The sequence below is a fragment of the Mirounga angustirostris genome, unplaced genomic scaffold (assembly GCF_029215605.1).
Source record: "Mirounga angustirostris isolate CCGP_5_RB_7025 unplaced genomic scaffold, mMirAng1.0.hap1 SCAF_7, whole genome shotgun sequence".
Classification (NCBI taxonomy): domain Eukaryota; kingdom Metazoa; phylum Chordata; class Mammalia; order Carnivora; family Phocidae; genus Mirounga; species Mirounga angustirostris.
Genome location: NW_026991715.1, coordinates 74441284 through 74454037, shown reverse-complemented (window position 1 = coordinate 74454037; position 12754 = coordinate 74441284). Strand labels below are relative to the sequence as shown.

The 12754-nt window shown below is 37.7% G+C and overlaps 2 protein-coding genes across 7 annotated transcripts in view; one reads left to right on the top strand and one right to left on the bottom strand.

Moving 5' to 3' along the window:
• Nucleotide 1: 1 nt before the first annotated feature.
• RFESD (Rieske Fe-S domain containing) lies at nt 2-11067 on the bottom strand. 5 transcript variants are annotated; one of them, XM_064596409.1, is made up of 5 exons: nt 10016-10895; nt 9517-9572; nt 2150-2325; nt 1996-2030; nt 2-288 (listed from the first exon to the last, which is right to left on the bottom strand). In XM_064596409.1, the coding sequence occupies exons 3-5, from the start codon at nt 2322-2324 to the stop codon at nt 25-27; spliced, it is 474 nt and encodes a 157-aa protein (XP_064452479.1). In that variant the 5' UTR covers nt 2325; nt 9517-9572; nt 10016-10895; the 3' UTR covers nt 2-24. The 5 variants fall into 5 exon arrangements, with proteins under 5 accessions (XP_064452479.1, XP_064452478.1, XP_064452480.1 ...); XM_064596408.1 differs by having other exon boundaries at nt 9517-9614; nt 10681-10895; XM_064596410.1 differs by having other exon boundaries at nt 10681-10895.
• Nucleotides 11027-12754, top strand: part of SKIC3 (SKI3 subunit of superkiller complex) — a 157760-nt gene continuing 156032 nt past the window's right edge. For both annotated transcript variants that reach the window (XM_064596393.1, XM_064596392.1), the window contains exon 1: nt 11027-11208. The gene's annotated coding sequence lies outside the window, so the exon portion shown is untranslated. The remainder of the gene's footprint in view (nt 11209-12754) is intronic.

Genomic DNA, 12754 nt, shown 5'->3' with positions numbered 1-12754 from the left:
ATTTTTCATTGCCATATCGTTTTATCAGAAAGAACTCCGAATTACTTTGAAGTCTCCAGTGGCATAAAAATCAGAGTCACACTTAAAAGAGTCATTAGAAAGAGTCACATAAATATTCCCATTGTCCACCGTCACTGTATGAATCCTCTGCTTTACTCCTTTGGAACACCACTTGGGTTTTGCTGATGGATCTCTAGGATTTATAGACTGATACAGTCCTTCTCCTGTTGCCAAGGTAATTTTGTATTTATGCCAGGGGCAAACTATACATGGTCGTCCATCAAAATCCTGGGAAAGGAAATAAATGATTTAATAGTCTGATATTTCCAACATTCACGATAAATCTCAGACTCAGAACAGATTCTATTGCAGAAAAACCAGGTTAAAGAACAGGCCAGCTTCTCTTTTTTCCTCCCATTTACAAATTATTCAGCATAAGGCAGAACCTAATCTTAGCAGTCATCAAGTCCCTACTGCATTTGATTATAAACCCAGTGTGTTAGAACTCTATCAGAAAATGAGCTCGGCAACTATACCATGTGACTGAAGCTATGATGTTATCTATTAGATGTTAATGTCACTTCCTTGACAGAAATGGGGCAAGGGCATCAAGTGCTTCTAAAGGAGTTTTCACTAGCTGCTGGAAGAATGGTAAGCTTCAAATATAAATTTAAAAGAGGTTACTAAAGGCATAAGTGTATATGTTAACTGAAGAGCAATTTGTGATCCAAAGTAGTCAATTCCCAACTTTTTAACTGTCTTAAGTCAGTGCTTCTCAAATTTTAAAGAACATGGGAATCATCTGGATCTTGTTTAAATGCAGATCTTGTTTAAATTCAGTAGTCCGATGGTAGGGCACAAGATTCTGTATTTTCAAGAAGCTCCCAGATGACACCAATGTTGCTGATCTATAGACCACACTTTAAGTAGCAAAGTCTTACAGGTCTCATTATGGTCCAAAACGGAAGGAAATTCTTTCACATTATCATCACCAGGTGCTTACATTTGTTTCTCTACCCCAGAAGTGCAGTAATACTGATATTGTACCCCCACAGACCAGTCAACAAACACCACATTTTCTTAATTCATAAATTCATGTTCATTATTTAAGCACACATATGTCCTTTAACATGAATGAGGACAGGTGTGGAAGTAGGTAGATATGAAGTATATAGAGAGTGGAATTCTAAGTTTCACCTTGTATTTTGTACCAGTTGGGGGTGGGGGGTGGCGGGAAGGGGAGGAATAGAGAAAGATCAGTTTTATGAAGTAGAAAACAAGAAATTAGGCAGCTAGCCAGTTTGGGAATGCAAAGAAGTAAGTTCCCGCATTCCTTCCTCAAATAAGCCTTCAGTGTGTGGTTTCCTTTTTAAAATATACATATTTATATTTTTACTACATTATTCACGTAGTATATACTCACTGAAAAAACTCAAACTGTGTAGAAGTGTATAAAGTACAAAGTGAATATTATTTTTTATTTAAAAAGTGGGATTTCATTAGACCTATCATTCTATGACTTGTTTTCACTCAAAAATATATTGCTGACATCCCTCCATACCAACACATACAGATCTGCCTCATAAATTAATGAGGCAGTTGTTACATAGTTTTCCATAGCATGGCTATTCAGTTTATTTAAACTGTTTCCTATTGTTAAACATTTAGGTTGCCTTCAATTTTTCATTGCAACAAATAATGCCACAGTAAACCTCTCCCATATATATACTTGAACATTTGTGCAATGATATCTGTAGGGTAGATACCTCAGAGTATAATGGCAAGGTCAGAAGCCATGCATACTTCCCCTATTTATCTGTGAAATAGTTTTCTTTACATTGTAGGACTGTGAATTCCTGGAATATTAGCAATTATACTCAAAGCATTAAAATACAGTTCAAACCCAAATATAAATTATTTTTGCATACAGAATGAAATAAAGAATATAAATAAGAAATATGTGAATTTGTAGAGGGTAGATTTAATTTTACATACCTCTATATCTCCCAAATGTAAAGGTCCTCCTGAGTCTGAAAAGAAATTGAATATTACATCTAGTCACTAAGAAAAAAAAAAAGCCTGAAATTTTGTTAGTTTTGTGGTTAGTAAACAAATATACAAGGTTTACAAATGAAAAATAAACTCTTACGGTAACAGCGAATATCCATAGCATGATATTCTCCTTTGTGGTAGAAAATGACCACTTCTCTATCATGGACAACAGCTGTCATTCTTTCAGATTTTTTAATGTCCTCTTCTCTGCCAACATAGACAGAAGAATATTCCTTCATTTCAGGATCTTGTTCAGAGCCATCAAGATCCATGCTAGTTGAACAAAAGAAAAAAAAAAAAGCAAGTAGTCTTCAACAAGTTTGGCTACAACTTAACTCACAGAGATCATTATATATATATATTTAAATTCTTTAAGATTGATGGAGGCTTTTTTATAGCTATATAAAAATAAAACATTCATAAATACTGAATTATAGTTAGTCACGATTTTGAGTTAGAGACTCTTAAAGCTTGCCCAAATTAGGGAAGACTCCCCACTTTGAGGCTGGACTTAGATTCATTTCAATGTGTAAGATGGATATTTCAGAAGTCCCAAGACCCAGAGACTGAAGTTTCACTGTTCTTTTATTCCCTATCATTTCAATGCTAAACACCACCCAGTTATCAGTGTTGTTTTCAGCCTTCTCCTACAGGTAGGAATCTTTGATATTCTGAATAGTCTTGGATCTCTTGGTTGAGATGACTCATTTGATTTTGCCTGCAGTGGACAGCCAGTCTTAGAAATCAATCAGGTAACTATTCTAGTACAAGGAGATAGGTATGAATGGGCACATTTCATTTTCTTAACTCAGACGGAAATTAACATTAGTTTCTTCTGCCTTATTTGGGAATTCAAAGAGATGGCTTTCTCTTCAATTAATTTATATAAGTATATAAACCCATATTTCTAAACAAAGAAGTTTTAGTAGAGAATTTTCAGGTACTCTAAATATATTTTTTCTCAGTGCAGATATTCAGGCTACTTTTTTGAAAGGAACCCTTTCAAAGAGACCTTATATATACTTTAAGAACATAGTCATAGTCTGTTAATTCCATGTGAGAAGGAAACATCAAGATACATCAGTGTCAGGACTGTCAGGCCTTGTAGAGGATTTTCCTGAGGGCCTCCCATTTGGGGGTTTTTATTTTATGCTATGACAGTTTCTGAATAAAACTATATATCCTGTTTTGCCAAGAACTGCTATATTTTTTCTTTCTCCACTCCTAACCCCAAATCTTTCTTCTTATCCCCACCCTCTTTCCATTAGAGTTGTTATCCCAAATTTTCTGGAAACATTCCTGCTTTTCTTCCCTGTCTCAGGATAGAGACTGTGGTGGTCTATAACTTTCAAAAAGTGTAAAGAATGATGTATAATATTATCTTAGAGTTGACAAAGAACTTTCTTCCCTAGGCAAGAGCACATTTTGAATCTTTGTACATAGTGAAATAAAAATCACAAGACACAAACTGAGATCACTCAGGTGACTTTACTTTTTATTTCTTAAATAATTACATTTTTGGATATCCCTGCATGGTTTCTGCCCTCTGCTGGAGAATGGGAATCTTCAACCATCTGAACAATATCCAGTTTCACAACTGGCATAAGGCAAACTCACTCCCCAATATGGTGGACAGGAAAGAGGCTGCCTACAGCATTTGGGCATGAGATCATATATGTACCTCGACCATTATCTTGGACCAGCACTACTTCAACCCTTTATTATATGAAAGAAAATAAAAGCTTATGATAACATCTAATCACAACCTACTTTTTTCTTTGGGTCACTGATGGACAAGTTTCTCTGTAATCTATTTAGAGAGGAATAAATGTCTAAAAAGCAAGCAAGCAAAATTCTCAAGACATGACTACTGAAAATAATCTTTAGCACAGAATTACAAAATTTCAAAAGAAAAATTTCAACAGTGGATCTTCAGATTCTCCTTTTGCAAAGTTCTCTTTCCTTGTCAGAGATTATCATTCATTTGATAAATATTTTCTGAACATGTACTATGTGACTGGCACTTCAAGGAAGTAAATCAGATCAGGTCTCTGTCCTCTGGATATTATATTCTAGTTGGCGAGATCAACCACAAACACCAGTAAACAAATACACAAATGAGATAATTAGACAGTACTATAATAGCCATGAAGAAAATGGACTACGCAATATGAGAGATTAAAGGGGAGGCCATTTTGCAAAGAAAAGACTGGGGAGGTGACTCTGAAATGACAGTTGAGCTGGAACCCCCCCCCCCAATGCAAATGAACTAGACATTTTAAGAGCTGAAGGAAGAGCATTCCAGGCTGAAGGTACATGAAAGCCTGAGGAAAGGGGGAGGTGGGGGGAGGAGGCTTGGTTAATTTGAGGAACAGATAGGAGACTGGAGCATAACGAGTGAGCTTGGTGAGACAGATAGGAGCTAGGTCATGCAGCGCTGTGTACGGATTTTATTCTAAGAGCAATGGGAAGACACTAAAGGGTGTAAAGCAGGGAAGGGTGACATGATCTATTTTTAAAAGAATGCCCTCGCTGTGTGGAGAATAGATTGTAGCAAAATAAGAAGGAAGCACAGAAATCAGAAAGCCATTGCAGTGGTCCATGGGAGAGAATATGGTGGTTTGGATCAAGGTGTTGACTCTGTTGGGGGAGTAATAGTAAAACAGTAAAAAGTAATAACAACAATAGCAGCATCAGTAGCTACAATCACACTGTGCTAACTACATGTCAAGCACTGTTTAAAGACTTTACATTTATTTAACTCATTCAATCTCCCAACATATTATTACAAAAAGGTATTACTTTAATTGTACAGTCAGTAAACTGAGTGAGGTCCAGAGAGGTTGGGCTCATGAACTGGAATAAAGGAATACAGAAAAATAAATAAGGGTGCCTCCCAGGTTTTAGTTTTGTGCAATCAATTGTAAATTGTGACTGTGACAGGAAAGACTGAAAAAGAAGTGGTATTTTCAGAAATGGAAATTCAAGAATTAGCTATATTTTGCACATAGTTTGGGGCACCTAAGAGACATTCAGATAGCGCTATCAAGTCTACACTCGGATATATGAAACTAGAGTTGAGGATCATTGGAGAGATAAATTTGGGAGTTGTCAAGTTATCGAATTCAATGGAATCACTTGGAGAGGGAGTGTAGACAGGTCTAATACAATTCCCAAGGCACATCAACATTTAGAAGTCAGATGAAGAGAGGTCTAAGAGATCCAAGACCAGCAGAGTGTCCAATCGATTGCTAATCAAATGAAATTCACTCACTGCTCACTACTCTATCCTACATTCTCATCAAATGGCAAGTAAGTGGTAACCCAGCAAAAAAGGCAGGCAGTGAGGTAAAATCCATTCTAATACTGGCCACCTAGTCACACAATGAATGATCCATGAACAAAATGTGGGCTTCCTAAGAAACTGTCCCAAAAGACTGGTTCTTTCATGAAGAGCTGGACCTACACTATACCCCTTTCTCCTTGTAATTTCACTTATTCCCTTAACCTCCACTCTCTTAGAAATCAAATACTGGTTAATATCCAAGCAATGGTTTATATCCAGAATTATTATTACTATTCTTTTCCTAGTATTTTTAAAGTTTGTCTCCTATTAGACTCTTAAATACTTTTTTGGCCAAAAATAGAAATTGAACAGTGAGAAAAATCAAAACTAAGAAATCTCTCAATCTTGTTCATTGACACTGGCTCAAGGGTCAACTCTGCATAGGTCTTTTCCAGTCCTCTTTTAAAAAAAGATTTTATTTATTTGAGAGGGGGGAGGGGCAGAGGGAGAATCTCAAGCAGACTACTCCTTACCCCAACCCCAAGCACAGAGTCTGACTTGGGGCTAGATCTCAGGACCAAGAGATTATGAACTGAGCCGAAATCAAGAGTCGGACCCTTAACCGATTGAGCCACCCAGGCACCCCTGATCCAGTCCTTGAATCAAAATAATGATTTGTATTCATCACAGTATAACATTTAGGAGCCATTATTTGACATTCAAAATTAAGCACCAGTCAGCCTTAAAAATAGCATATATGTTCATTTTATTTTATTTTTTTTGTTTAATATTTTGGGGCCTCCAGCTTTCTTTTTTTTTTTTTTTAAAGATTTTATTTATTTGAGAGAGAGAAAGAGAGAGCACGAGCAGGGGGAGGGGCAGAGGGAGAAACAGGCTTCCCGCTGAGCAGGGAGCCTGACGTGGGGCTCAATTCCAGTACCCTGGGATCATGACCTGAGCCGAAGGCAGGCTCTTAACTGACTGAGCCACCCAGGTGCCCCCATATATAATCATTTTCAATCCAAAATAACTCTCCAGCCATAGTATCTCAATAGATGTTTATGTTGACACAAGCTTTCCAAAACAAAATGTAACAACTATTCTTAAGGCTGTGGCAAGGCTAGGTCTTACTCAACATTTTCAATTTCAGTTCCATTTTAACAATTTTATTATTTTATGGATTTCATCAGATTGGGAAACTAAAGAAAGTTCCAGATAACTTGAGAGGCATCCAACTCTGCCTTACACAAGATAAGGAATTACATATAGAAAAGGAAAAGGAAATGAATCAAAGTGATGGCCCATGATAGTTGTAGAGATCCAGATGGTGTTAAACATTAGGATGGTTGCCATGGGATGCTCATGATATTAAACAAAATATAACTGCCTATAATTTAAGATACTTAACAAAATGATAAATCACATGTCAACTTCAAATATTCTAATTTTGAAAGATGATCCTTCCAAATCCATGTTCACTTCAAATACAGTAATATTGTCATATTCATAGGAAGTTGTACAGAATGATGATGTACCTTTCCTTGGTAACAGGAAACTACCTTTTTAATTTCACTCAAGTCTGAGTTTAACATTTTACATACAAACACATATATGCAATTCTTTAAAAAGGTCACTTGGACCTTGATGAACCTAGGTTAGAATGGTTATAAACTATAGACCCAACCCCCACCCTGCAACAAGAGGGAAAATTGTTACGTGGCAGCATCAAGAGTCTCCAGGCCTTCTGGTGGCTTCTCTAAATATTTATTGAATCTTGTATAACTGATTGGAAGTCTAGAAATGTTGGGAGGAAAAGAGCATGATCATTTAAAAAATAAGTTTGTAAAACAGAAATTATTATTTAGAAGTAAAAAATCTCTATGTGACTGTGTTAGGAGTGAGCTTTAGAAAGAAGGAATTTATAGGCTACTATTTTGAGAAGGGTAACTGAGCCATAAGGAAGATAGATATTAGATCTTATGCAAGCCTGGGCTTTAAAACTGAGGTGTAGGAAGTGGGATGTTTGTGTGTGTGCATGTGTGTTGATGAGGAGCGGCAGGAAGGAACTTTGAATTCAAGGTATAAAGGAAAGCATTACACAAATCAAGCTTAGGAAATTACAGAGATGTCAAATTTGTACTCTGAAGTTTGCACTGTTAACTTTTGTTCTAACCTAGTTACTTTTTAAATGATGGAAAAAAGAACGTGCTATTTTAAAAAAACTATTTCACAATAAGTCAGTCAAGCTGAGAAAGACAAATAACATGTGATTTCAGTCAAATGAATAAACAAAGTAACAGAAGGCAGAATCAGACCTATAAATAGAGAGAACTCGATGGCTGCCAAAGGGAAGGGAGTAGCGGGGAATGGCAAATAGGTAAAGGGGAGTGGGAGATACAGGCTCCCAGTTATGGAATGAGTAAGTCAAGAGAATCAAAGACACAGCAAAGGGAATATAGTCAGTAATACTGTAATAGTGTTGTATGGTGACAGATGGTAGCTACACTTGTGGTGAGCATCACTTAATGCATAGAGAAGTTGAATCACTATGTTGTACACCTGAAACCAATGTAACATCATGTGTCAACTATCCTCAAACAAAAAAGTTAAAAATTATTTTACAGTGTAAAACAAAAATATAGTATGTTTACGAAAAGTCAGTGAGGACTATGTCATGATTTTCTGGATTAGCTATGGCTGACAGAAGGCTGGATTACTACAACTCTAAACAGTTATCTTGTTTTGCTTGATATTGGCAGGTACCCAAAGTATACATTAATCCCCCTTTAAGTATATTCCAGAGAAACACGCACAGGTACACCAGGAGACATGCACAAGACAAGCAAAAGACAGGAAAAAACTCAAAATGCATCAACCGTAGAATGCAGAATTCTTATGTTCATTCGGTGGAATGCTATGTAGTAGTAAAAAATGTCTGGGTACCTCAAGTTGGATTAATTTCAAAAATGTAACTTTAAAGGAAAATTTTTTTCAAGAATTCAGAGTATGCTTCTATTTTTACCAAGTGCAAAAACAGGCAAAACAAAACAATATATAATGGATATATGCAGATTGAGTAAATTTATAAAGAAAAGCAAGGTGATAGTAAACACAAACTTTCTTAAATGTCTCAAAATATTATATTTAAAATTACTCTTTTAACATTTAAGTTAAATGTTGTATCCTACTTTATATTTATATAGCGAATGATCCAAAAACCAAGAAAGAGGGGATATAAATGGCACTTTCTATCCTCAGAAAATGTGACTGTGCACTTAGACCATGAATGGACTATTTGAGGAATTTCGTTCAGCTTATTTAAAACTTGGCACTAGAAAAGGAAATAAATGAATATTTACTTTTCTTTTTCCAGGCAAAAAATTAGAAAAGAAATACTAGTATCAAGCAAGTAACAAAATACATGAGATGTGGAATAGCATCAAAAGTTAATTAAGTTCTCCCCCATTTCCAAATAAATGAGAACGAAATACAATCCTTCAAGTTTCAGTCTCTTCGAACACAGAGTTTTTAGCAGGGTTTGCACCCCAACCAAGGAAAACTGCAGTGAACTTTGCAGGAGCTGATAAGAAATGAGCAGAGAACGCTGGGCTCAACGATAAAGGTTTCAGAGAACTATGATTACTCTTGCATTTTGCTTAGGAAAGTATTATCGTATCTCAAATAATGGTCATATTTACTTATGATATCTGGTAATATTTATAATTAACACCCACATTATTCTTAATTAAGTATTGTGACTATCACAGTCCATTCAGGCAATAACAAGAGTCAATGTGTTCACCTTAATTACTATTACTTTGATGCACTATTCATATGCTCCCACATATTTCCTCTATTTTGAATCGACTTTAAGATAGCAGAATCTTAATTAAATAAAAAGAAAGTGAAAAATTAACTGGTCTATACAGTTTGGGGGCTAAATGAAGAAAAGTTACTTCTGAAAAATTTAGGCATTTTGCTCCGTTTTCCCCTTAAATGTTTTTTGGCCTGTGCCTCAAATAAGTTTCTAAAGGTGCTAGCACCATATAAAATTACAGATTAGCTAAATGGATCATCAGTCTCTATCAAATACCTTTCCAGCATAGGTTGAATTAAAAAAAAATTATGTTTCCGTAAGACATTGGAGACAAAAGAGACATGAAATTAAAGGAACTTACTTGTTACTCCTCTTGAGCTCTGACAAAGGTGCTTTTACTAAGTCTGCGGCCTCCGCCTAGACATTATCAGAATGCATTACTCCGGGGTGACACCCTTGCTTTTAGTTCAAAGAAGAGAAATGCCTCAGATAGTAGTTTTATATCTTTGGATGGCAGAACAATAGTAGGTAAAACTAGTTATCCTTCAGTGAGTGCCAACCTCTTGTCTCTGTTTGCATACCTGAGTTCATTAATCCTCGCAAAACCTCCCAGGGGCAAATAGTTTATTTTCCAGATGAGGAAACTAAAGGTAAAGGATCCTCTTTAACAAAAGGTTTCCTAAAACCATAAAAGTAGCAGTCAAGATTCATACCTGTATCTTCTGAGTCTAAATTCGGTGAACACTGGTATATAAATCTTAACATTTCATCTAAGTAGCAATCCACAGGTTTATAAAAACATGTGGCCTGCAAGTAAACTGTCTTAAAGATACAAAACCTTTTAGCAAAATAAAAGATACCTGTGAACGTATATATGTGTATCTCCAAACACGGTTCTTAATGTTTTTTTTTTTTTTTTAATTTAGGAATGCTAATGTGCAAGAGTTGTGTCAACAGATGTTTAAAACGGAACAGTTCCCTAATCATATAAAGTCACGGAGCTGCTCTGGGATCCGCTACCATCGTCCCTGCTATTAGAGATCTGTGATCACCAGGTGAGTTCATCTGGGTTTGTATCCCTGCTGTGTGAATTGGGGCAAGTTGCTTAATCTCGCTGTGCTGCAGTCTGCGTGTAAAAAAGGTCGGCCACAGAGGCTGCGGTGAGGAATAAATGCTTCACCACACATCAAGTGTTTTAGAGCAGGACCCGCTCGCGGGAAACGCTCCAATCATGTTAGCTGTCATCTCTACGGTCCTTCCAGCTCCGACAATTTACCAACGCATGACTTCAAGCTGTATTTAACATTTTAGTAATGACGGTCTACGGTAGTTACAGAGAGGCGCTCAGGAACCACAAGCAGTCTCACAGTCTACGCGTGGCTGTCCTGATGCGGTGGACTGCTCCACCTGCAGACTTCGGGAGAGGAATATCTACGACGGCCGGGGCTGCAGAAACCCCGTGGCCGGTTTAGCGCGCACAAATGCCGGGAAAGCTAGTTTTTTAAAAACGCCCCTCCTGCCCCACCCAGGAGGCGGGTCCCGCGTGGGTCCAGACTCAAAGGTGAACAAGCTCGGCGGGCCTCGCTGTAACTGGGCGGAAGCCTGCCCGGAGGTTAACGCTTAACGAACGCTTGCCCTTCCTGAGAAGAGCCGGGAGCAAAGACCGACAACAGCCCCTCGACCCCTCCAGGCCGCCGCCGCCGCCGCCGCCGCCGCTGCCGCCGCCGGAAGCCAGAGCTCAGGCCGGCCGTCCAGCCGGAAGCAGCGGCGCTCGCGAGCCGCGCCCAACCCCGCGCGAGAACAGGACTTACCTTCCTTGAGTTCCTCGCCCCGCCTCCGCAAGACCGGCCAGCCGCGGAATCCGCGTATCGCTCTCGCGCCAGCCAAGGTTCTGACCGCCGCGCGGAGCCTCTCCGCGGGGCGGGGCGAAGTCGCCCACGTGACCCGAGAGCTGCTGGCCTCGGAGACTGCCTCTGTGGCACTGCAGGCTGATGACCCCAAACGTGCTCTGCTGCGACCTCTGAACTGATAGTCGTAAAAGTGCTTGACAAACGTAGGTGGCATTTATTTATTTATTTTTAAATGTTTGTTAATCTCACATTTATCCACATTTTAAGTTTATTTGCTTATTTATGTGATCTATACACTCAATGCGGGGCTGGAGATCCAGAGTCTCAGGCTCTTCCAATGGAGCTAGCCAGGCACCCCTTGTACACATTTTAAATGCACGCACCAATCTCACTCTCAGGAATTTACCTAATAAAAAAATTTCCAAAAGTTCCTCACGATGCATATAATCCATGTATAAGGATGCTTATTGCAAGGAAAGAATAAGAATAGCTGAAGTGATCAGTAAGAGGGAAGGATGGTAAAATAAAATACAGTGTGGACATGGGAATTACTTTGTGGCCATATACTCACAGACCAGATTTCATGAATGTATTGAATGTTAAAAAAGAAAGTATACAATACACAATACTTTAGTGTAAATAAAAATTATTTCTCAAGATACAAATAGGTATGTTTGTACATAAGCTTTTTATAAAAAGTCTTTTTAAAAACTTAACAGTGGTTGCATTGGAGGTGGTGGTTGGTTTTCACTTTAATTTTTTGAACATTGCAACTTTTTTCCTGCACTTTCCGAGTTAAAAAGAAACAAACAAAACCCCACTTCCTTCTTGTGTTCAAAGCTGGAAGCAAGTTGAATCTGGAATGTTTTTAAGAAGTGTCCTTGACTGTCTTCTAATGCTGTGCTTTTTTTTTTTTTTTTTTTAAGATTTTATTTATTTATTTGACAGAGAGAGACACAGTGAGAGAGGGAACACAAGCAGGGAGAATGGGAGAGGGAGAAGCAGGCCTCCTGCTGATATTTTTTCTAACTTCCCAAGTGACTGCAGTGTGAACTCGAGGTTGAAAACCACGATCTATATTTAATATCCTAAATACTGATCTCAGATCCTAGAGTGGCCCAATGGGTCTCAGGCAGCTGAAACCTAGGGGCCTTGTCCATTTACCTCAGTGTGCCATGCAAATACCATTTTTTCTATAAGCCTCAACATTAAGAATTTGAGAAACCCCAAATAATGGATTTACCTCCAGTGCTAGTTTCTTTTGATTTCTATTCTGGTCAATAGTTTTAGGGTGATAGTACTATTTTATGGGATAATTTCCCTTTTGGCCATTTATTTCACTGATCCAAGCAAAAACCAACGATCTAGTTTTGATGAACTGCTTTACCAAAGTGATAATAAAATATATTTGGACTTATTATAATTTACATTGTCTGTTAACCATGCAAATTATTTTATGGCACATGGAGCGTACTAGCAGTCTTTAGCTTGTGCCATGGAAGGACTAAATAAGGTTTGCTGTTTCTAATGAAAAGTCCTTCTTTCTTGCCTTGGCATAATTTGGGCATTAAAATGAGACATATCTTAGATTCATTGACCTTAAATCTGATTTCTAATAAACTGAAGACCTCAGTTGTTATGCATCTATAAATACACAAGAGGGAGAGAGAGAAATGCAAAGTGTCTTTTATCTCCACCTAAGGTATTAATGGGGTTAATTATGTAATAATATGAAATGCCTGGAAAACT

Excerpts from the sequence above, each read along its gene's own strand:
- RFESD (XM_045898913.2), bottom strand. The coding sequence starts at position 2,324 with ATGGATCTTGATGGCTCTGAACAAGATCCTGAAATGAAGGAATATTCT. Across the intron at positions 2,031-2,149 it reads TATGGATATTCGCTGTTACC|ACTCAGGAGGACCTTTACAT; the intron begins GTAAGAGTTTAT and ends ATTTCTTTTCAG. Across the intron at positions 289-1,995 it reads TACATTTGGGAGATATAGAG|GATTTTGATGGACGACCATG; the intron begins GTATGTAAAATT and ends TTCCTTTCCCAG.